The sequence below is a fragment of the Lytechinus variegatus genome, chromosome 17, assembly GCF_018143015.1.
Source record: "Lytechinus variegatus isolate NC3 chromosome 17, Lvar_3.0, whole genome shotgun sequence".
Taxonomy (NCBI): domain Eukaryota; kingdom Metazoa; phylum Echinodermata; class Echinoidea; order Temnopleuroida; family Toxopneustidae; genus Lytechinus; species Lytechinus variegatus.
The window spans coordinates 4,534,257-4,560,100 of NC_054756.1; the positions used below are offsets into that span (position 1 = coordinate 4,534,257).

At 36.4% G+C, this 25,844-nt stretch overlaps 2 protein-coding genes across 2 annotated transcripts; one reads left to right on the forward strand and one right to left on the reverse strand.

Moving 5' to 3' along the window:
- Positions 1–4,137: 4,137 nt before the first annotated feature.
- On the reverse strand, positions 4,138–10,065 carry LOC121430882 (40S ribosomal protein S7-like). The gene is made up of 6 exons (XM_041628307.1): positions 9,994–10,065; positions 8,291–8,388; positions 7,064–7,135; positions 6,351–6,494; positions 5,168–5,383; positions 4,138–4,317 (listed from the first exon to the last, which is right to left on the reverse strand). The coding sequence occupies exons 2-6, from the start codon at positions 8,369–8,371 to the stop codon at positions 4,240–4,242; spliced, it is 591 nt and encodes a 196-aa protein (XP_041484241.1). The 5' UTR covers positions 8,372–8,388; positions 9,994–10,065; the 3' UTR covers positions 4,138–4,239.
- A 237-nt stretch (positions 10,066–10,302) lies between these two features.
- On the forward strand, positions 10,303–21,068 carry LOC121430883 (ribonuclease H1-like). The gene is made up of 6 exons (XM_041628308.1): positions 10,303–10,511; positions 15,123–15,466; positions 16,501–16,652; positions 17,385–17,472; positions 18,866–18,990; positions 20,345–21,068. The coding sequence occupies exons 1-6, from the start codon at positions 10,408–10,410 to the stop codon at positions 20,441–20,443; spliced, it is 912 nt and encodes a 303-aa protein (XP_041484242.1). The 5' UTR covers positions 10,303–10,407; the 3' UTR covers positions 20,444–21,068.
- Positions 21,069–25,844: the final 4,776 nt, after the last annotated feature.

The following is a 25,844-nucleotide window of genomic DNA, read 5'->3' on the forward strand; positions in this document are numbered from 1 at the left end:
AGCCGAGGTTACGAAAGATCGTGGGGGGGGGGGCTAGGAAAGAGATTAAGGGAATGAGACAGTGTAATGATATGTTTTAAGCAACCTGAAAAAAGGAAAGGGCGAGGTAGACAAGTGAAATGCAAATTTGAGAGGATTGCGATAATTTACAGTAAAATGTTAAAAACTCAAAAATGTGTAAGGCAAGTAGAGAGAGGGTGGGGTGAAGTGGGAGACCAATGAAGAGTATCAGAGATATATCCATTCAGGGTCAGAGCTAACTTAAAGTCAAGTCCACCCCAGAAAAATGTGGATTTGAATAGAGAAAAAACAAACTAGAATAATGCCGAAAATTTCATCAAAATCGGATGTAAAATAAGAAAGTTCTGACATTTTAAAGTTTCGCTTATTTTTCACAAAACGGTGATATGCGCAAATCAGTGACATGCAAATGAGACAATCGATGATGTCCCTCACACACTTTTTTTTGTTTTTTATTGTTTGAATTATACATTATTTCATTTTTTACAGATTTGACAACACGGGCCCACATGACTGAACCATATAGTACTAAACAATATTTCCACATATTCAGGGAGGAATTGGTTTTACTTAGCAATATTGGCATATTTCATATAATAAAATACAAAAGAAATGAGTGGATGATGTCATCAGTCTCCTCATTTGCATACCAGCCAGGATATGCTTGTAACTATTTTGTGAACTTGAGCTGAACTCTAAAATGTCATAACTTCCTTATTTTACATCCGATTTTGATGAAATTTCAGTGTTATGCTAGGATGATTTTTCTCATTTCAAGTTTTTGTTGGGGTGGACTTGTCCTTCAAATCTGAGTCCCATCTTACAAAGAGTTGTGATTGCTTTGATCAACCTCAACTACATGGAAATCCATCATTGTCATGATTTTCCTACAAAAAATTCTGTAAAGAAAGAGGAGCACATCCCTGGGGGGCCACTTCCATTCACGAGTGGATACCATGCGCGACCATGGGGTCTCGAAAAGCACCCTAAACACGTAATTTCCATATTCTGAAAATGCACCCCTTAACAAGTATTGGCGTGTGAAACCCTACCCTTAACAAGTATTGGAAACAAAACGATACTCTTGGCAAATATTCCCTGAAATGAACCCCTAAACAAGTACAGGAATGTTTTATTGTTACGGGTCCTTCGGTCGTCGGCTTTACCTTTTTGGTTTGGTACGACCCCACCTTCTACACCTCACGCAAATTGGACTCCAAACACAAAGTGTTGGGGCAAAAAGGACATCCTTTATAAAACATTTTAATTTTGTTTTATCAACCCCGCAAATTCGACCCTGAATTTTCCTAGCGAAATAGATACCCTTTTTTCATTATTTTTGTGTTTTTGACACCCTTATCACGTTAGGTACGTAACGTGCCCTATCGTGAAAAAGACTTCCCTTTTACATGTGGTTTTGGTCGCGCATGGTATCCACTCGTCAATGTAAGTGCCCCCCCCGGAGCACATCAAATTGTCAAGACAACATTATGAACAAACATGCATGTTAGATATTAGCATGGCTGGCTTTCCATTGTTGTGGTCGATGATGGGATCAATTGAAATTCTTGGTAAGATGGGGCCCAAACAGTTCCTAACAGATGCATCTTAAAATCTTATCAAGTATAAGATGTGACAAACCTCAGTAACATTTTTGTTCATGCATGCTGAGACATATTGCACCAGTTGATTATCAACCCGCATTATACAATTTTTTTATTGTTTTTTTGTTGCTTTCAAAATGTTGCTTGCCTCCAAAACTTTATTTGAAGCCTCGAATTTCATTATGTACACAAATAATATGGTGGTGAGCTTCGTCAGAGGGGAGAAGATTGATAAAACCGTTTCTTATATGACTGGTGACCTTTCCTTGTGCTAAATGATTCCTGTGTATCTAATAGAGTACCTAAAAACATGTTCCAGTCTATAACTTACTAGCCTCTTATCGATGCCCTGGCGGCTGCTTCCTGAGCGAAGCGAGGGATTTCCTAATTCGTGAAGCGCATAAGGCCTGGCGCGAGCCCGTCTCTCAGCGCTCTGCTCAGCTACATCCCTTGCTTAGCCCTGTTCGCTAAGAAAGCAGCCGACAGGGCCTCAACAAGAGGCTAATAAGTTACCTGCTTTATAAAAGATCGCCGCAGTCTGCATATAAAATCTACTATAAAAATCCACAGGTGTAAATGCCTCTGTACTTCCTACATACATTCTCTCTTGCGAACAATCCTTCCTCTCCACCCTATCCCCCCCACATCTCAACTTATCTTTTGTACTGAATTCCTTTTTTATTTTCTGGTTCTCTCATGAAATGCCTTTCCTCACATAGCAACCTTTCACCCTTCTGGCTAGGTATAGACAAGTCTGCATATAATTAACCCTCTCTAGGCCGGGGGGGCCCCCCCTCAACAAATTGTGCAATATTTTCGCCGCGCGAATTTTTTTGATCGCGCCGCTCGCTGACATTTTACTTTCAAGTCTTGCGCAACTTTTGAGACCAATTTTGCGTCACCCGGGTATGTGGTTCCGAAATTACGCAACATTATGTAAGTGCATGTCAGACCAAAAATTGCTCAAAAACGTGATTTCGTGTACAAAGTCAATGCAAATTGTGTTTTCAACCAAAATTCATAAATGCATGATTATTTTTAGTTTTACTGGTCTAAATGTAATTATTTTATGCTTTTTATGATCACAGAAGAGTCCCCAACAAATTTCATTGAAAAAACAATGAAAAACAAAAGGTAAAAAAACAAGGAAATACATAAGAAATTGCAAAAAACAATATAATACATAAGAAAATGATTTGATATTGCAATTTGTTTCATGTACACTTGCTAAGAACACCACAAAGAGTTTCTATACCAAGAATTAGTACATTTGGAGCTTTATTTAGGGAGTTAGAGGAAAAAGTATGATTTCGCATACTAATTACGCATAAATTAGCATAATCACATAATAGCGATTCTCATGGAAAAAAATACTATACGATCTTGTAGATTATGTCATAGGCAACCTGCATGCCAATTTTCGGCGCGACCGCGCGGTCGAGATCTTAGGGGGGGGGCCTGGGAGGCCCCCTCCCCCCGCCATATGAACTCCCAAAATACCCCGGCCTAGATAGGGTTAAAGTCAACCCTTGAATAGTCGCCTAAATGGAACCAATTTTTCTTTTTGTGAAAGGTGACATTTACCACTTCCAAGTCCAATTTCACACAAGTCAAAGAGATTCACGGGAACGAAAGAGATTTGACACATGCAGACTCGCCTTACTTCTCTTCTCTCTATTTAGGCTACCCCCCCCCCATCTCTCTCCCTCTCTTTACAGGGAAGCAGATTAATTTTCAAATACACCACCCAGAGCAAACAGTGAAAATTACAAATCAAATAAGGTACAAAGCACAACAATGCAAGTGGTAGTCACATTCACCGCTTGCTAGCATGGTGATTTGCTGAAGCCCATTTCACAATTGGTGGTGCGAGCTTACAAACGTTGCAGTTCTGTGCATATATATTGTGAGCAAGTGATCACATAAGGAATTGTGGAAGCCCCTTTATGAAAAACTCAAATAAAGCACGTTTCGAAAATAGGCATGCTTACTAAAACTTGAGATGTCATGCTGTGTCAGGAGGGCTGTGATTACCCGTTTTGGTAAGGACCAAAGACATGCGTAATCTGTAATCCAATACCATCCAGTTTTTCAGAGAACAAAACCTTCCTGATCACAATCCTCCAAAACAGAGATTGTCATCACCAATCTTCAGGTCAGTGCAACAGCATTGATGTATTTTGCAGCTTATAAGGTTTTCATGTGATGTAATTTTCACTTGTTGCTCCGGTTTGGGACCTAAAGGCTATTGGAATCGAAGCACATATTGGGGAGAATGAGCAATACGAAAATATTGTGTTTTATAAGAAAAAAAAAACTTCCAAGAAAATCACTTGTCCACGACTTGAGTCTCCAGAACTGATGTTTTACGTCTTTCACTTTCTCTCTCTCTTCCCTTGCTCTCTCCATAATGTTAATAAATTGCTTTCCACTCCTGCTGAGTAATCATTCAGGCAAACAGGACAGGTACACAATACTAACTTGGAATAACAGAGGATTTTTGTTTGGCGTACTTTCTTGCCCTGAATTTATTTTATTCCATATGCAACGGTGTTCTGATCATGATCCCATGTGTGTGAGTGTTTGTGTTTTGAGTCTGTCTCTGCCAGCTGGCTCAAAGAGTGTTTTCTGGGAACTCAAAGGTGACGTCCTTTCCAGTCAATTTCTTGTACACGGCAGCGTAGGTCCCGGTCTACAAGAAAAAGGTCATGATAATAGAACAGAAATTAACATGCGCATGTAGATCCATTTTCTGGTCATCACCAAAAATACATCATCATACAGTTCATTTCAGGCAATGATTATGCGGAGAAGGAAATCCAGTTCCACTTTGATAAATTTTGTAGAACATTCACAAAGTCATTCATAAAGTCATGGATAGATTTTGTTATTCATCTTTAAAGGACACCTCCTTTTACATAATTATGGGTGATTCAACAAAAACATGCTTAGTCTGCTTCAGGCAAAAAAATTACTATGTCATTTCATGGGTCTACTTTAACAATGCAATGAATCAGGATTTTCCAGGGATCCCTTTTTAGCTTCCAGGGGCGAAATCCGCATCAAGCCTCTGTGCCATTTTTTTCTCTGGTCTGCTTAGGTCAACTCTCAATCGGTCGGTAAAAGAACAAAGTCAAAGCAATTTTGCAGACCAGGGGCCCGTTGCAGAAAGAGTTGCAATCAATCGCAAGTCTAAAAATCTTGCGCAACTTGATTTTCAACCAATCAAAAGCGCACATTTGGGACTTGCGATTTTTTGGCTTGCGTTTAAACGCAACTCTTTCTGCAACGGGTCCCTGAATATGCAAAGTGAACTTGTTATTTGCATTTTCTGAGCAAAATTTTGGTGAAGTTAAATATACCTGGAAAATAACAAAGAGCCCTGAAAAATCCCCATTCGCTGCAGTGATAAAGCTTGTACGATGTTACAGATTTAGGCAGTAGAGTGTCAAAAGTCACCCTGAAAACAAACAAAATCACTCGACTCAGATTATCAGTTTGATTTGGAAATTGGTAAGTGGAAATGAAATGAATGGACCAACCTTGTGTTCGATCTGTGTCTTCTGTCCAACGTCAAGGTGAACCTTGATGTTCCTGCTCCCGTCAAGCTGGACGTGGGTACGCCTTCCAACAATCTCTGATGGGAAGACGAGGTCCTCAAGGATGTTGTCGTGGACCATGGTCAAGGTTCGGCTACGAGGGCGCTTCTGCTTGCTCTTGTTTCGTGACTTCCTTGTTGGCTTCGGCAAGATCCTCCTCTGCAAACGTAAGATAAAGAGGAATTGTGAATGGATGTTTATACGCAACTGATTCTATTATTTCATTACTGATACTGGTGTATCTCTTGGGGTCACATGAATCTGTTTGACTTACACAAGTTCTAGCTGAGAAGAGGTGAGTAACGTTTCGCATATTCCAGTCTGAAATGTTTCAACTTAGACAATAATTCAACATATGGTCGGTTGTTATAAATGTAGAATAGACTGCATTGATAATCATAATCTGATACATATATTATTAGAGGGTGTTTTATCACTTAGTTTACTTTCAAACATCTATAAACACCCAACAATAAGAAACTGAGAAAAGATTGAGGTGCATTATGGAAATCAGAGGAGAGAACAAAATTAAGTGGTAGCTTCTACCTTTAGCTCGCATTGAAAACAATACTTGATATTCATAATTCCATTTCCCAAGCTAAAATGAATAAGTAACAGAAACTGCATAAAACATCGCTAAAATGAAAGGTTAACTATCTGCTCATTTTCATTTATTGAAGATTTGATTCTTTTAACTTTCTCTGTCTATACTCTTTATGCACTATGAATATGTTCATTGCTTATGTATGATCGTGCTTCTCTTGACTTTTTTGTAATTCTGTGTTATATTTATTATATTTCAATAAATATTTAATAAACAAAAATTAATAACGGATTGGTAATGTTGCCTTATCGGAGGTTTATTGAATACCTTCCTTCTAAAGTCATCAAATATTGATCTCGGTGAAAATGGGATGGCCGGATGAACAGCGTGCACTTTTAACTGGACTTTTCTTAAAAAACCTGAACTTGAAATAAGCATAATTACGTGCACAAAATCTGCATAGTTTATGGTTTTGTCCCATGTTACAATTAAACCACCTTTGTGAAATTGGGCCAATACCTCCAGCAACCACCTACAGTGCGCTAAAGCATAAAAATATAAGTACCTGTGAGGTATGTTTACCTGAGCAATGAAGAGCACGTGCTTGCCGCTGAACTTCTTCTCCAGCTCTCGTACAAGCCTGACCTGGATCTTCTGGAAAGCTTTGAGTAGAGGTACGGGAACAAGGACAATGACGGCTTTCCTGCTGTTACCTACATCAATCTCCTGTGATACATTGGAACGGAATACAACATTACAAAGAGATTTACAAACATATTGCAGTATACTCCCCAAAAACTTTGATTTGATTGAAAAGGGTAAAATCAGACAAACTTTGCACTGAAAATTTAATCAAAATCTGATGGAAAGAAAGAACTTGTGGTATTTTTATGTTCCATAAATAACTTGTGCATCGTGACCAGTATGTCAAAATGGGAACCAATGATGTTGCGCACTATTTTGCAAATACTTGTATTTTATGAAAAAAAAAAAACACTTATCAATGTTCATATTTGAATTCTAAGAGAATCTCTGCAAAACCACAATATGTTATGGCAATTTCTAAGTGAGGAATGAAACAAAGTTTTACATTTCCTGAAGGTCAAAATGAAAAAGAAATAAAATACATCACGTATAGTGACAATTTTAGGGATGCTATTTTGGACATTTCAGGGGCAAAATAGCCCGAAACATCAGACCGTGTCTTTCCCGTTTGCTACGCTCCCTTCCCAAATACCACCCATTCATATCCATTACGTGAGCCCTCATATACTGAGACCCCTCCAGTCACTAACCTTTGCTCCTGTGATGAAGAGCTCCCTCAACTGCCCTTTCAGTTCTGAGTTGGATTCAAGCTCAATCAGAGCCTAGGAATAAAAACAAACACATAATTAAATCTTTGAAAAATTACTCAGTCGATGCTGCAAGAATCAGGGGCGCATTTCACAAAAGGACTTGTCAAACAATTTATCTGCATCCGGAGGAACATTTCATCAACATTTCTGTCAGACAAGTTGTCGGATCCAACATCTTTCCTTGAATATGATTGGCTGAGAAGCACATTTACTATGGTAACTGTTGGATGAAATGGAACTTGTTGGATAAAGTCTTTTTTATGAAGCACTGTTTTATCTGACAGTTTCCACAGTAACAGCGCTTGCCAGCCAATCAAAATCAAGGAAACCTATCAGATCTGACAACTTGTCGGATGAAAAATGCTGATGAAACGCTCCCCCAATGATAAACTTACCCTAAAAAAGAAGCTGGTGTTACCTCCTAAACATACATTTCAATGGAATCAACACAGAGCTTCATCACATTTTGAAATTTCATTCAAAAAACATAATTCACGTAAAAAACCTTGCTCCACAATATAGACAAAAATAATTCAGATGAATTGAAGTTGAAAGGTTTAACTTTTTCACTAAATCAATCATTACATTACAGGCAGAAAAATTTAACATCAGAGTGTACTTTTCACACCTTACTATCTAAATCTGCAAAACATTGGATAAGATTTAACATTGAGGTGAACAGGGATCTCCAGAGCTTTTTCTGGTTTCTCTTTTGAGCATTTTGGTGGCTCATTTGCCCCCAGGCCCCCTGTGTAATTTTTTCCCTCTTAATGATAGATGGCCAAATTTCTAGCTGCTGTGCACAGAAAATCATTTTACAAGATGATATCGGCATCTGCATAAATAAATGAATCTAATTCTCTGTGCTTTTGTTTGATTTTGTCCATAAGCGAATCTTCAATAGCCATGGAAACTGGCTACAAAGAATTAGAAAGGACAGATTAAATGTGTGGAGGAAATTAGATTTTATACAGCATAATGTTGAGAATTGTAAATGTAAAACTTACAGGACCAGTTTAGTGAAAAAGATCATTTTAAATATAAAATATTTGATAAAATTGAATGATTAAAGTCACAAATCCCCCCCCAAAAAAAAACTTTTGAAATCCAGGACATATCCTTGTCTAGTGTTAGTCTCCCAAATGAAAAAAATTACACTTTTCCTACCTGTGATACTGTCAGTTCAAATGCATCTGCAACTTCGCCATGAGGCTTGATCACCTTGGCACCGGCATGAAACACCGCCATCTTGTCAAGATGTCATGCTAAAACATAAACAAAACATTACTTTAACTAGATAATAATCAAACTTGCAAAAAATATGAAATAGTAGAGCAAATCGAATGTTAAATCACAAAGCTTTTTATTAACTTAGTCAGCCGACCTACTGTAGCCTGCCCTGCTGCATGGCCAGGGCATATTACGCTTCTTTAAAAAACAATCTCATCATCATCAGGAAACGAGATCAATTTGTCTTGCCTTTTTTTCAGGGCCAGGGGCTTATTTCCACAACCAGCACATTAAAGATAAATTCCAGTATTGGTAACGATCTCAAAATGACTTTTTACAGAATCTAATATAATGACCACCCAAGTGTCTGGTTGTATTCTTGTATGAATAAAAAATATGTGCCGAAGGATTCTGGAAAAAAATTGTGTAATTGCTGAGAAATAAGCACGGATTCGGTCACTTCCGTCGGGTCTTTATTCCAACAATAATAATACACTGTCCCACATGTTCCTTTCTGTGTTTGCGATCTTCAGTGTGAACATTTTTCAGCGTAGATTTCAAGATTTCACAAAGTTCAGTTTATGTAAACTGTACCAGATCTACATCCTCGATGATATACTGACAATTAAGCCTGGTTTTACAGACTTCATTAAATCAGTGTTTACTGCAACTACTGGCATTTCTCTTTAAACAACATTAGACCAAAAGCCAAGCCTTGATAAAAAATTAGATTTTGATTTTAAATGCCATTAAATTTGATTTTTTTTAGATTGCAGTGAATTAAAATGGAGATTTGCTGATGCTTTTTAAAAAAAGATAGACTTTCGTGGCTGCTTTCAGTTTCATTTCATCTCCCCGGCCAAGGGCTGAGCCCCCCCTTAATTTCTGTCCCCCATGATTTTATTTCCAAATGGCAATCCCACTTCACTTGTTTTTTATTTATAATTATATTGGCCCATAATAACAAATACTTTGCTACGCGAAGTCTGTAGGCCTAGGCCTATATCAATTATCAGACAAAGAGTAAAAGTTAAAGTCATCAGATCATCATTCAACAAAACAGTGCAGTCACGATCATGCTCATTCATTCATTGTTTTCACAATTTTCCACCTCAGGCTCAAGTTGAGACTCGACTCTCGAGCCGGGCCCCGAGGCCTCAACTCCACAAGTTCGGTCAGCTCAAACATGTCAAATCAAATTTGCCTACTTGAGTGCTTGTTATTGATTCCTACATAAACAGTAAGTTAATATTCTCAGTCATATAAGACAAACAACGCTAATTTTGCGCCCATCGTGTGAACTAATATATAAACCAACCAAACCCAACATCATTTAATTAAGGGGGCAGCCCGTTTTTTTGCGGCACCTGCCATTGCACATTGCATTGCATTGGGGAGCGAACCGAACGTACGGTACGGTAGTTGGAGTGCACTGTGGAAATTATATGCGATCAACGTTGAAACCCCCACTAACATCCACGTTCATCTTCTTTCATCAACAATTATCGCACTCCTTTTTCATTTATTAATTCTTTCAAAGAGTATATCAAAGTATCTAACAATGTTTTGGACCATAACTTATTGGGGGAAACTTGTATAACGAGATTTAAATATATCTTGCAGGGATCACAGCGACTTACAATGACGGTACTCGGAAAAAGACCGAGTGAGAGACTATCATGATCAGTGAATTTTTCACCCTTCAAATTGGCAAATATGGCCCTCTCAAGTCGTTTATTTTTATTTCTTTCGATAAGTACAACAATTTATTGCTTAAAGTTTATCTTACAAATAATTCTCTATGAATATATTACATTTTGAATTTTTATATTTTTTGATATTCTAAATGGTGTATTTTGGGCACCTGTATTTTTTTTTTGGGGGGGGTTGCGTCATTTGTTTTTATTTTTGTATATTAAATGTCTAAGTCTTGGAAAATTATAACAAATTGTTGCCGAGTTGAACGACCTGCAAATGTACTATTCACTGTCGGTCCTAATTTTAATCAGAAAAGATTTTAAATTACCATGTATTAGCCAATCTAATTAATATTGATGATCCGTGAGGTCTTTTTACTAGGATACCTTCATGTGCGAAGCATGGGGCGTTTTTTCTATGCTGTTGGAAGGGGTCGACAGACTGGAGTTTTTCCAACCTGGTAATGTATTGTCCCATCCATAGTAAAATATGATGGAAATCAACCTGATTAGGCTGGGGTACTGACTGTCATTGCTTCAGTTCAGGATTATGGCAAAAACCTAGATCTATGTTAATCTGCAACAAGTTGTACTTGTCATTGCTTGTAGCTTGTTACATTTTTTCGAAATTTTAATTGAAACTAGGCCTATATTATTAATATCATGAATATCAATGATCTGATGAAATGAACAAATAGATTATTTCAAGACATCAATCAAGTTATAACAAGTTCATAAAATTTAAATCAAATTTTGCAAGTCAAACAGTCGGATTTGTCGATTTGCCAAACAAAGGCAAAGCTAACGTTAGCATGCAAAGTGAGAAAATATTGTGAATGTCAAAATACTCTTGAATGATGCGAGTGAAGTGAAAGTCAGAATATTGCAGTAGAGGCGCACGGCCAATATGGGAGACTCTCTCCAATAAGGGAGACAATCTCCCATATTGGAGACTTGCTTTGCAAAAGAACAAAAGAAACAACACCAACAAAAGCATGATTTTTTCCACCCAAACTTTTGTCCCACTGAGGTCAGAAGCCCATTTGTTTTGTGTGTGGATGACAACAAAAATCCTTATAAAAACAAAAGTAGACGGTGAATTTTTAAAGTAGACGGTGAAAAGGGGTAATTTCTCATGAGGAATCTGCTTATCACATTTTTATTTGCCGCCAAGTTAATCCTTTTGAAGCAAATGTAAACAAAGAAAATTGGTCTCCCAAACTGGAGACTGTCTCTGAAATTGGATACCCAAATTCTTCACAGAAGTCTCTGATATTGGAGATAATCCCTCTCTTTGGAGACAGTCTCCAATATTGGCCGTGTGCCTCTACTGTATTGCAAAATTAATGACCTCAAAATGATTAACTTTTTGTCTCTTTTTAAAGGGATGGTCCTGGCTGAAAGTATTTATTGCGTAATGAATAGAGTAGAATTCGCTGAGCAAAATGCCGAAAATTTCATCAAAATTGGATAACAACAAAGTTAGTAATATTGAATTTAAAAGTTTAGCAATATATTTTGTGAAAACAGTTGTCATGAATATGCATTAGGTAGGCTGATGTCACATCCCCTCTTGTTCTTTTGTATTTTATAATATAAAATCAGGTTTATTCAGAATTTTTCCTCCAAGAACTAGAAAAATGGGATTGACAACTGATTTAGTGCATTAGGTATTTATTGCTGCAACCTATTATTCACACAGTACAAGTATAAGATAATTAAAGAATTATGATTGTATGTAATAACATAAAAAAACAAAGTGGGGATGTATATGTGACATCATCAGCCAACCTAATGAATATTTATTCATGAGTTTCAGGTCACATGACCAAGGTCAAAAGTCATTTAGGGTCAATAAACGTAGATCATGTTGGGGGAATCAATACTATTGCCCCACTGTTTTTTCTTGTATTGTTCATTGTACATAAGTCATGGGTAAACCGTTAATTTACCCGTTGGTTTCCCCAAATCCTATACTCTACAACTCCAAAACTTTTGACAAAAATATTAGTTAGAAGCAAACAAAACATGAAGTTTACCACATACTTATTATCATACTTAGTGCATCTGGAATTAGAGGTTTTGTTTTTAATCTGAGAGCATTTACCGTAATCATGACACAATGATAATAAAATATGTTTAATGCCTGTAACCAGCCATGCACTGACTGATCCATTTCTTGCAATTTTCTTTTACTGACATTGCTATGGTTTAAAGTGCAAATTTTAACCACCCATGCATGACTGTTGACATGAAAATGTCATGTCATACTGGAAGAGGAGTATTGTCTGGTCATGTTGACATACAATAATTTGCCTTTAATCAAATATTTATATGGAATATTTTAACTTTTGTTTTATAAGTGTCCAAGAACTTTTTTTGCTGAGTGTATATACAGTGCGTCCCACAAAAATGAAACCAAGATTTAGCGATGATTTATCATAACTTAATCATAAATACAATAGACAAATGACCTACCAATGTAAAGCTTAGAATCTCCTTTTTTCATCTGATACGACTTATATTATTCCTCATTCACGCATGAGTGACCAAAAACAATTTAAAGAAAGGACACCAAAAACTTTGGCGGGGGGTATCTGAATTTCAAAAAGAAAATCACATGCCTAAAAAGTTCAATATCTTTTATTTGATACCTTAGTTATGTTCCCTCAAAACAATGCTTGTATTTCCATAATTTCATTAAATAAACGTGTTTTCACCGGTTTCGCACAGAAGCTATCGCACGGTTAACAGAAGACTTAATGCATGGCTGATCGTCCACAAAACGGAGTGTCGAGTAAGTTTGAACACTAGCCTGAAAAACCTCTTCATTTTATGATATTATTGAAATTCGATCCATATTTCAAATAAACTGAACTTTGTTATTTCTTGACCATTTTCTGTAATTGAGGTATCAAATTACAGAGCAAATATTGAACTTTTTAAAAATGTGGTTTTCCTTTTGAAACCCAGATACAGCCCGCCAAGTGTCTTTTGACGGGTTAGTGGCTAGGGTGATCCCGATCCAATTGACCATCAGATAGACAGATTTTCGACACTATACCAATTATATTTTCCTTTGTCGGGTGAAGCTGAGTTTTAAACAATGAGGCATGGCGGCTTGTCATTGTTCAAAACTCACCTTCACCCGACAAAGGAAAATATAATTGGTATAGTGTCGAAAATCTATCTGATAGTCAATCGGATCAGGGTCGCCCTAGCCACTAACCCGTCTCTGTGGTCTAGTGGTTAAGGCACCAGCGTTCAAAGCTGGGGGCCCGGGTTCAATTCCCGGCAGAGACATTTTTTCGGCATCACCAATTTTTCCAAAGGGTAGATAGCTCTGGGGAACCTTGATTTAAGCTACGCTTACCATTGTTCTCTTCATCCATTTCTTTACAATATTTAAATAAAAAGAGTTGCTAAAAAGCTGTTGTACATGTAAAGCTTCACACATATATATACATATATATATATATATTGTAAAGAAATGGATGAAGAGAACAATGGTAGGCATAGCTTAAATCAAGGTTCCCCAGAGCTATCTACCCTTTTTAAAGGGCAACTCTTTTTTATTTAAATATTGTGTGACAGAAATGGATAAAGAGAACAAAGGTAGGAGTAGACATATATAATATATATATATATACAATGCGTCCCACAAAAAACGAAACCGAGATTTATCATAACTTAATCACAAACACAATAGAAAAATGACCTACCATCTATCTGATAGTCAATCGGATCAGGGTCGCCCTAGCCACTAACCCGTCTCTGTGGTCTAGTGGTTAAGGCACCAGCGTTCAAAGCTGGGGGCCTGGATTCAATTCCCGGCAGAGACATTTTTTCGGCATCACCAATTTTTCCAAAGGGTAGATAGCTCTGGGGAACCTTGATTTAAGCTACGCTTACCATTGTTCTCTTCATCCATTTCTTTACAATATATATATGCATATATGGTTTTTTGTCTCACCTGCGAAGCAAAGTGAGACTATAGGCGCCGCTTTTCCGACGGCGGCGTCAACATCAAATCTTAACCTGAGGTTAAGTTTTTGAAATGACGTCATAACTTAGAATGTATATGGACCTAGTTAATAAAACTTGGCCATAAGGTTAATCAAGTATTACTGAACATCCTATTAGAGTTTCATGTCACATGACCAAGGTCAAAGGTCATTTAGGGTCAATGAACTTAGACCATGTTGGAGGAATCAACATCGAAATCTTAACCTGAGGTTAAGTTTTTGAAATGTCATCATAACTTAGAAAATATATGGACCTAGTTCATGAAACTTGGACATAAGGTTAATCAAGTATCACTGAACATCCTGCATGAGTTTCACGTCACATGACCAAGGTCAAAGGTCATTTAGGGTCAATGAACTTTGGCCGAATTGGGGATATCTCTTGAATTTCCATCATAACTTTGAAAGTTTATGGATCTGATTCATGAAACTTGGACATAATAGTAATCAAGCATCACTGAAAATTTTGTGCAAGTTTCAGGTCTCATGATTAAGGTCAAAGGTCATTTAGGGTCAATGAACTTTGGCCGAATCGGGGGTATCTGTTGAATTACCATCATAACTTTGAAAGTTTATTGGTCTAGTTCATTAAACTTGGACATTAGAGTAATCAAGTATCACTGAACATCCTGTACGCGTTTCAGGTCACATGACCAAGGTCAAAGGTCAATGAACTTTGGCCGAATTGGGTGTATCTGTTGAATTACCATCATAACTTTGAAAGTTTATGGATCTGATTCATGAAACTTGTACATAAGAGTAATCAAGTATCACTGAATATCCTGTTCGATTTTCAGGTCACATGATCAAGGTCAAAGGTCATGTAAGGTCAATGAACTTGACCATGGCCATTTTGGGTTTTGTTGAATAACCATCATATCTCTGTAAGTTTATTGGTCTAGTTCATAAAAAAGGGAAATAAGAGTAACCATGTATCACTGAACATCTTGTGCGAGTTAGAGTAGTATTCAAAGTGAGCACTGCTGCTATATTGAACCGCGTGATGCAGGTGAGACGGCCAGAGGCATTCCACTTGTTTTTTTGCAGGGATGACTGTAAACTTCAAGTCACAGGGTTTTCTGGAGCCAGGTACAAGAAGTTTGGGACAGAGGAGGAGGCTTGGGACTTTGTGAATGCAACAAGCTCTTGTGGCTCTGAACCTAAATCAAAGGGTTATCCTCAGCGGGGCAAGCAGGTATCTTCGTCATTTGTTCCTTCATCGACCAGCAAGTCTTATTCCACTCTTTCTGCGACGGCCCAAACACAGCAACGTCCCAAGGCGTATTCCACCCGTACTCATCTGAAACGTTTGTATTCGGTAGACTCGCTAGATCCAGCGCCACCAAAGAAGAGACGCACAGCATCGGCTCCAACTTCCGGAGACTCTAGCGGTAGGTAGATGAATTGCTATGTCTAAGAGTGTAGTGTACAGACTACAGAGAGGCGAGGGGTAGAAGTACAGGAAATACAGAACCGCCTACCCCCATCCACTCCCCTACAAGGGGATTTTTTTTTTAACTTCAACATGAATGTACATGTACGAGGTACTTCATATCATTCATTGTCCAGACTTTGATCTTAAGTTTTCCACAGATATGAATGCATTATGATTACACATAATTTATGTTGATTAGATTGATAATTCTCCCAAGATAGAGAGAGCAAGATAAAAGTAAGAGGGAGGGATGGGTAGGATGTGGAGATGTTACAGAGAATAGGAAGAAAAGATCTCTATGAATGAAAATAAAATTATAAGGATAATAATGTGGAATGAAAGAAGTACAAATCTAGAAGTTATTTCCGTGTTTGGCAACTTTCAAATTAAAATTCATTTCTTTCACATCTCTTACAAACAGGGTACAATACATAGTGAGTTAATTCAATAGAGTAAAAACAGCAATGACAGTAGTACAATTTGACAAAATATAACATGAAAAAAAAAGAGAGTACCGTAATGAATGGGATGTGAGGGAGTAACAAAAAAGCCATTTGCCTATCTAGGCTACCCCCTTTTTACATTCATTGCTGATAATAAAACAAAACAATATCTTCCAAACAACTTTTGAGATGGAAAACAAAGATCTCAAAATCAATCCAAATCAGTAGACTGGTAGAACATAAGAACAGCAATTAAAACTTTGATCTGTTTTGTTTGTCATTTTTTAGTCTTACCTGAAGATCTTTATTTTCCCCACTCCAACATTATTACAAGAATAACTCAATTGTAGCATTACCAGGACAGTACTTGAACTGAATGATGATCCTAAGCACTGTTTGAAGACATTGAAATTTGTGAGATATTTCCTATTTTTGAGCAAGCGCCATGAGCGACCAGCTGAGGCGGATACCAGCGCTTTACAAGAACCCATCATCATTGCCATTTTAACTTTCAATTTCTTTTTTTCATTTATGGATGATGAATTAGGTAATCTGGTAGTGTATACAGATGGAGCATGTACCCATAATGGACGTCATGGAGCAAAGGCTGGTCTTGGGGTGTACTGGGGGGATGATCATCCGCTCAATCTCAGTGCTAGACTAGAAGGCAAACAGACCAATCAGAGGGCAGAGCTTACGGTAAGAAATTCAATTGATGATTTCAATATTGTAAATGCAGAACATTTATTAGGTACTTAATACAGGTGTTTCTAATTGCAATATTTTCTGGGTGTAAAATAACACCAGTTTTCAAAATTTAAATGACCTGCTCCTTGTAATGGGAATAAATACTCTCATTCTCTCTTTTCAGCCTCTCTTCATTTCCTTCTCTCCATTTTTCCCCTCAATCTATCTCTGTTCTGCTCTCTTTCTCTCTAATTCACCTCTTGTATCTTTCAATGCCCTCTCTTTTCTCAATTTCTTTTCTTTCTTTTTTTTCTTTCTTTCTTCCTTCTTTCTTTCTTTCTTTTTTTTTCTTTCTTTCTTCTTTCTTTCTTTCTTTATTTTTTTAATTCTTTCTTTCTTTGTGTTTCTTCCTACCTTCTTTTTTCTCTTTAACTCTTTCTTCAATTTTTGTCCTCTTTGTCTTTTCTCTTTTGCTTCGCCTACCTTCATTTGTTGTATTGAGTTTCTTGTTGATTTGCGATTGAAGTGCATAAACCCATTGGAAACTGGTTGACTATGCTAAAACACATATATTTATGTTAGCTAGGTCTCTTCTTGCCTTTCATTTTTTTTTCCTTTTGTTGTTGACTTTTAAATATGTTTATGTACAGATTTTGAACTTTGTATTTAATTTTCTTCTTTTCAAAAATGTTTTTGTTGTTGTTAAATGTTGAAATAATGTTTCTTATTTCTGTTGAAATACAGGCAGCATTGAGGGCACTTGAACAAGTCAATGAACACCATCAAAGGAGGAAAGTGACATTGTATACCGACAGCAAATATACTATCAACTGTAAGTATCACCAACATTTCTGTACTGTCATCAGTTATATAGATATACAGTGGTGCTCAAAAGTTAATGAACCCCACCTGAAAGTATATTGAAAGCGCATCCATTCATAATTCTGAAGCTTCGTTATTCCGAAGGTTCGGATATTCCGAAGGTTCGTATTTCCGAAGGTTCGTAATTCCGAAGGTTCATTAGTCCAAAAACTAAATGATTAACGAACCTTATTTCATTTTTGGAATTATGAACCTTCGGAACAAGGAACCTTATTTCGTTTTGGGATTAACGAACCTTCGGAACAAGGAACCTTATTTCGTTTTGGGATTAACGAACCTTCGGAACATTGAACCTTATTTAGTTTTCAGATTATCAAATCTTCGGAATAACGCCACAAATGTTTGGATTAACAAACCCTTTTACGTTTTCGGATTAACGAACATCGAGGTATAGGCAATTTACGTGTTTTGGAGTTACAAACCTTCGGAATTACGAAGTGTAACCATTTAAAGTGTTCAAGTTCTGCCATGTTTTAGAGTTTTGATTGTGAAGTCAGCTGATGAAATATAACATTCAATAAAGTTTGTTTCTCCAGGTTTGCAGAACATTATAGTGTTGTTTTCTCCATTTAACACTTGGCTTGAAGGAGTTCATTTTGTGGTGGGATTCACAAACTTTTAGTCAAAACTGTATGCATTGACTAAATGACTGCCCAGACAGTTTATGTTTCTGTCTATTTTTTCAATTTGAATGTAATAACTTTCATCATATGATAATAATTATTTTTGTGTGGTTGTTGTAGATTTATATGTGGATATAATAACATATGATAAGAATATATACCTGTCTCTTCCTTCTGTATACAATACTTTTTTTTCAATTGGAAGTCACATTTCTTAGATAAATCTCTCTTAATATTTGTACCAAGGTGTGGTGATTCCTTTTTCTATTGGGCATTTCAAGTATTTATGTTTGACCTACTGTATGTGAGACCTTTCTTGAAATGGTTTGCTTCTTTTTTCTAGTTTATATGAAAAGCTGTTGGGCTCTCATATTATTAAACTAGGCTGAAGGAGTTCATGAAGTGAAGCTAAAAAAATAAACAGGGGTATAACAAACAACAAGGTTTATTCATAGAATTGCCCTATTTTCACCATCACACAAACCATGCCCACAAATGCACTTATGCTGTGTCAGAAAGATAGATGTTAAAGATGGGACTTACTGCTACATTGTTTGGCATTCGGTAATTTAAGGGATAGAGCAATATCAATTTGTCACTGTGCAGTGGCTGCCGGGCCCACGATCATTTGGGCAAAATTGATTTCCAGATGATTTCTATTTCTGATTTCTATTTTGAACATTAAAACATGGATTTTATTATCTCTTTTTCATTTTCTAGGTGTCACAGATTGGATACACAGATGGAAACGAAATGGCTGGAAAACAGCACAGAAGACTGATGTCCTAAATAAAGAAGATCTGATCAAACTAGATCATCTTAACACAAAACTTGACATCAAATGGGTGAGCATAACAATAACTTATCATTTAAGGGGTACCCCAGGCTGAAAATGAATGAATAAATAGTCAAGAGTAAACAAAAAAAAATCACAATAAATTCACTGAGCAATACATTGAGAATTTCATCAAAATCCTATATGAAATTTTCAGTATTTTGTTTATCTGATTTTCCTTTTAAAATCACCATTTTCACCCTTGAGTACCCCTTTAAGACTAAGTCTATTAGTTTATTACATTATGGAAAATTCCATAAAGCAAGTACATCAGACCTTGTATACATATATGGACAATGATCTGTTTTCTGTTCTAGTCCTCATTAAAAGTTGTAGGCTCTCAACTTGATATGGGTTGAGCATTTTTTTAAGTAAAGTTGGGCAAAAGAAAAATTGTGATCAGACACAATAAGTTTGACTATTTCATGGAATTTAATACTAGAATTTGAAAATTGTTGAAAACTCAATCAAGCATTCAGTGATCCAATTATACAGATCACTTAATTTAATACTATACTTTGAATAGTATTAGTAATATAGTAATAGAATTTAAACTAAACATTCCCTTTGAACAGTGATAGCGTTTGAATAATGAAAATATAATTCATCTACATCATGTATAAATCTGCAAGTGCTGCAAAATGTGCATTATGGCAAATATGCACATGGGATATTGTACAACGCCTACTTAGCTTGTTATACGCGATCAATTGGGAGGTTGAATGTCACGCATTCGTACCATTGCACACAAGACGTACCATCCAAAATGTACCGTCCAAAATGTACCATTGCACGGCTTTAGGAGGTGACGTCACAATGCCATTTCATTGAATAAGGTGACAATGCGCGTACAGCCCGCTGGCTAAATGCGCAATGCTGTCCAAGATCATGTGCGCTTGTGGGCCTGGCTTGTGGGATTTTGCTTTTCGCTTTCAATATTTTTGCTCCCTTTTCATAGATTACTGGAGGGAAAAACTCTTGTTTTTTTCATATTTTCGCTACATTCCGAGGCGTTGTACAACACAAATAGCGAATATTCTTGTTCGTGCAATGGTGCGAGATTTCGCATTCGGTGAAAGAAACGCTCTATTCAACTCGGCTAGTGCCTCGTTGAATAGAGCATCTTTCTTTCCCCTCATGCGAAATCTCGCACCATCGCACTCATGCCTATTCGCTATTTGTATACTGTACAGTGACTTCTGGTGAAGATTGATGCTATTGTTTGTCCGTTTTGCATGTATTGTTTGCCCTTTTCTATTTTTTCTATGTTTCTATGTACAATAGACTTTGATATGTCTGGTATATGAACGTATGACTTTTACCTCAGTTTTAACATGATCCATTCATTATCCGATATTTCCCAGGAGTATGTCCCTGGTCACAGGAACGTGTATGGGAACGAGGAAGCAGACAAGCTGGCAAGAGAGGGCGCTACACAACCTTTACCTGGGAACCCTAGATGATCTCATACAGCTCAACAAGTGACACGTTTGATGCAGTGGAACCATGGTATTCAAGTGCAAATTGATTCACGTTGATGTGCAGTGATGAATACTGTGGAGCTTCCCATGAAAGGAAAAGTGTATACCATTGTCACTAATGATTGTCAGATAATGTCATGTGTAAAGTGTGATCTGGCAGATTTTGAAGTCAATTGTAAGAAAAATCAAAGTTACACATTTAAAGATTTTAATAACATAATGTTCAGCACTGCTCATGCACAGGAATCAACTTTCATTTGGATACTGAGGGAACCTGAACGATTATTTATTTTGTATATGTGATACTTTATTGTCATATTATTCTGTTGTCAGTCTGGGAAGACAAAAGAGAAATATTTTATTTTCATAGAATACTTGGAATTCAAAGTTTTAATGAAGTTTGGAATAGGTGCTTTCATTAATTCATGACAGAAAAAAAGTGAATTTATGAAAGAGTTACTGGAAAGATGGATTATTTAAATGGTAAAAATATAGAGTAAGAAACCAGAGGTCATCTTCATGTTTCTTTATGACAACTATGGTATGTGTTAGGGGAGATTGGGGTTAGTTGAAACATTGTAATTTTCTTTAACGCCTGTAAAATAAATTTATGCAATACTGCCCTCAATTTATTGTTATTAATAATACAACAGTTGTATTATTAATAACAATAAATTGAGGGCAGTATTGTATAAATTTACTTTACAGGCGTTAAAAATTAAAATGTTTCAACTTACCTTGGTCTCCCCTATAGAGTACCGAAGCGATGACGTCATATGCCATGGTGTCATGGCAGCCTGGTTCTAAACAAATGAACCCTACATGTAAGGCGTTTCATAAAGCTTTTGTAACTTAGAAGTGACTGTAAGAAAGACTGGTGATCCTTTCTTACGCCCCGGTCTTATGCGCTGAACCATTGCCAATTTACAATGTATTATACCATTTACCACAAGAAATGATCGCCAGTCATTCTTAAAGTCGCTCTTAACTTACAAACAGCTTTATGAAACGCCACCCAGTTATGACTCTCAAAATGATGGTAACAACCAGGGACAAAACACATCACCATCTTTGCAAATACAAATGTGTATAGACAATCGTGCAGCTGCAACTCAGTTTAGAACCAGCAGGTTTATTGTCATGATATTGTGACGTTACACTTTGGTACTCAATAAGAATTGTTGTTAGAAACAAAATCATATCTTGAGAAAGAGATGGATATTAAAAAGATTGATCTTTAATGTTTTTTTCATTTGTAAGGTAATCTTTTGATATGAATAAGAAAAATGGAAATTAATGGATATTATTGATATCAATTGTTCTACTTTCATTCTATTTTCATGATTTGTATTGGGATCGATGCATTATTTTTCACCTATCATCTGAACAAACAAGTTTTATGTCCTTTTGTTCATGAACTGGCTGAAACTGATTAAAGATAATCCATTTCTACTCTTGATTTTTAAAATATTTTGACGTCTTTGGCTAACATGTTAACCTCACAAAGCTTCAGAGCTTGAAACTGCTTTATTTTTAAAAAGAAAATGCGTTCAATTGATATTTCTTATTAAAAAAGTCACAAATTTCCCCCCCCCCCCCATCCTGAATGTTTTAAGCAATTGATAAATCTTTAACTTTGTGGAAGATATATTGGACATCTTTGATTTGGATTTGTTTTCTTGCATTGACTGTTGAAAAAAAAAGTTTTAAAGCCTTCCCTCCCTGCAATTCACACACGTTTAACCTAAATGTTGAGAATTAGAAACAAGTTCTATCAGAAGGTAGTAAAATTATATCTCATGAAAAACAATAAGTATCTTAAATTATGAAATAATCATTCAGAAGAGCTTATCTCCGAATGACCTATTCGAGCAGTCCGCTTAGCTGCCAGTTTGTAAAACGAGGAAGAATTGATTAAACAAGGGACTGAAGTTATTTTGCAGGTCAGATCTTTTTAGATGGAAATTGAAAGCATGTTAGGAATGTTAACCTTTTTTGATGCCTGGAAAAATTCATTGCCAAGCAGAATGGATCCATTTTCTGTGCCCACTTCCATTATGAAATCCTGGATCCTCCCTCCCCCCCCCCCCCCCCCCGGGACTACCGTTAACTTGATATACAGTGAGCACGCTCTTCCCTTTTTTAATACACTATATAGCTGATCATGTTGATATTTTGTCATTTTTCAAGGCTGGACACTGGGAATTTTGTTTGCCATAGAAAATATTTTAATATCTTGCCATTAATAGATTGATGTAAAGCATGTTTATTTTGTTCTATGACATTTGCTCTGGCTACAATTGCTCCAATGGAAAATCTGCACGCATAAAACCTAACCTCAAAAAACTCAAACCTAAATCCTTATCTTTACATTTTTCTGAACCAAAAACTATTTATTACAATCCTACAAACTGTGCCCACTTGAGATATTTTGACCAGAGCAAATGTCGCTGGAGCAAATGTTGTGTCACCTTTAATTTAATTTGTCCGGTGGCCTGTACATCAATGTTCTTTAAGAACTCTGTCAGCACAAAACCGTTTGTCATTGTTTTATGAATAGTGCATACTATGTTTTGTTTTTTCTTTGAAAGAGCTAATCCTGGCTGGAAATTGATTGAATAAAAAGAGCAAAGTTAAACAAGTTAAACCACCTTTCCTCTGGGGAATTTAATCTCATGTTACAGGCTTGCCATTGCATGTGTCAAGCGTGGATCAAACATTTTTTAAGAGATATTTTTCCATTACATGTAGTATAAATAATTTCAAAAGCTGAGCTGTTCCTCTGCAATATCCATAAATACTTTATTTTGACAACCCTGATTATATGTATCCATCTACTTCATCTAATATGTAAAAATGTATTTCAACAATTGTTGAAAGAAATGAAATAAAGAGATCCACGTTTGGTCATAAATGTATGTTTGTTAATATTTTCATTCTTTCTTTCCTTCTTAAACTATCAATAATATCTCTTTCTTTTTTTTATATTTTCCTTTTCCCTTTCTCTCTTTTTCAAAAGGTTACAATTTGCCAAATTTTACATGTATTAAATTGAATAGGCCTATCTCATGTTTACATTACAAATAGTTGATCATTTTACAAAGAGAGGAAATAAACTGTAAACTAGAATCAGTCTTATGTCTGTTTGTGTATGTCATAAGGCGACTGCACACCTTACGATCAGTCTGCGACCCGATTTCAGAAAAAATGTAGTAGACTTTGATGCTAATATTGAGACTTGGAATATCTTACTGAGTAATGTTCTAAATCATCATACGAATACCTGTGTTCAAATCTGTGACTGTGCTATCATCCTTCGAATAAAAGCGAATTTAACATCTAGTCGTAATGACGTCATAGTAGTCGTACGATTGGCTACGATTTGAAACTAATTGGGCCTTTACTCTAAAATAAAGGCTTGGATTCTGTTTAAGTATTCTTTCAATTAATTTTAACCTCAAATAAAATGTTCCATTCACCTTTTCAGAAAATGAGAAAAATGCGATTTGTTCCAAAATCGGATCACGAACAGTCGTAAGGTGTGCGGTGGCCTTTATATGGGTCATAGGCAGTGAGAAAAGCAGAAGAGATGTTAAGGTTGAAAGAATGAGGGTTGGTCTCACAGTGGGTCTTTCTCCATCAGGGGGCGTTTCACAAAGATTTAAGTATGACTTAGTCGCACTTAGATGCCAGCGTGTACGTGATAAGCAACATGCAATCTCATTAATACACAGTAGTGCGCATCCTCTTAGCATGATCTGACCAATGTGGTCTTGCCTTTTGTACCGCCAAAGATACAAGGTGAACATCGGACTCTTGGGTGATTTTTTTAAATGCTTGGTTAATGCTCATGGCGAAGGGCGCCCACTAGTGTTGAGTTAGTAAACAATCGCACATTGGCACGCTGATGCATATAAAACATATGGGGAAAATGAGAAGGGGGATTTGGGAGGGGGCAACAAGTGGATAATTCTTTTTCTTTCCCAGAAACCTCTTGAAATATATTCATCTCTAATTTAAAAAGAAAAAATTTGAAGAAAAAAATCTGAACATATAAAAATCATCTATCCCTCAACCCCTCCTCTATTTCCCCTTGTATGTTTTGTACACAACCAAAAATGGCAATACGCGAAGGCTGGAAAAGGTTTACTTACTCAACGCTGTGGGGTGCTCTTCCCAAGCAATTCATTGCGCGCTCTATGTACTGTCCGATCTTCAAGCAACTAGGGATTTATAGTGTTTTTGTAAACATGTATAAGGCCAACAATTGTCATCTACAAAAGTAGAGTGTCGGCTTCTGTATGTCAGAAAATAAATGATTTCCTAACAATAAAAGGAGAGCATATTTTCTTTCTACAAAAAGCCACAACACTTGTGGTATGGTCTATATATATGACAAGTGATATCATGGTAATATCAAGAAATTGTCAGTAATTCCGAGAATATTGCAACATTTTGTCTAGTGTTATCCAGAAAAAGCCGCAGAATAAGCATTAAACATGAGGCGGCAAAATACTGGAAATTCACGAAACCACATTCGTATGCATCATTAGCAGCATTAAATACATATTCAAGGTTTTTGCAGATAGCTGATGTATATGAATGGCGTAATGCTTTGTACTTTGCTTAATGATGCATTGTTAATTTATTACCACACACTGAAAGAATATAGCTTCATTAGTGTCTGTGATGATAAAACCACAATAAAATCATGATATACATGTACAGACCTGCCAACCAGTATGTTTTTGGCGTATTTAATAAAAAAAGGTTGGTCTAATAATCATATTTGTGTAAGTTTCATGAAATAGAGACATATAGAGATGATTTTTTTTTCAATAAAATCATACTTTATTGATTTTATTTTTTTCAATAAAATTGTACTTTATTGAAAAAAATCATATCTATATGTCTCTATTTCATGAAACTTACACAAATATGGTTATTAGATCAATGTAATTTCAGGTAACTTTTTTTTCCCAATCATTTTGTGAAAACCGGGGGGAGATATATACACATGTTTAAATGTTGTTTTTTTCATCTGCAAGAGCAGTGCGCATTTTAGCTTGCATGCAGCTTGAGCGCCGAGATGAGCGGGTGAACCACACATATTATGAAATAAGAAGCTTTTGTAACTTTTGAAAAATAATTATTATTATGTAATACACTTTTTTTGGGGGAAGTAGTTTTTATTTTATCACAGAATATAATTTTTCCTTCTCAGAGGTTGGCAGGTGTGTATGTATAGTTTAGTGTTGATAGAAGTACAAGTGGAGTGTGGAGCGTTGTGGCCCAGTGGATAAGTCTTCTGACTTTGGTCGTGGGTTCGAATCCCAGCCATGGCGTAATTTCCTTCAAGAAATTAATCCACATTGTGCTGCAC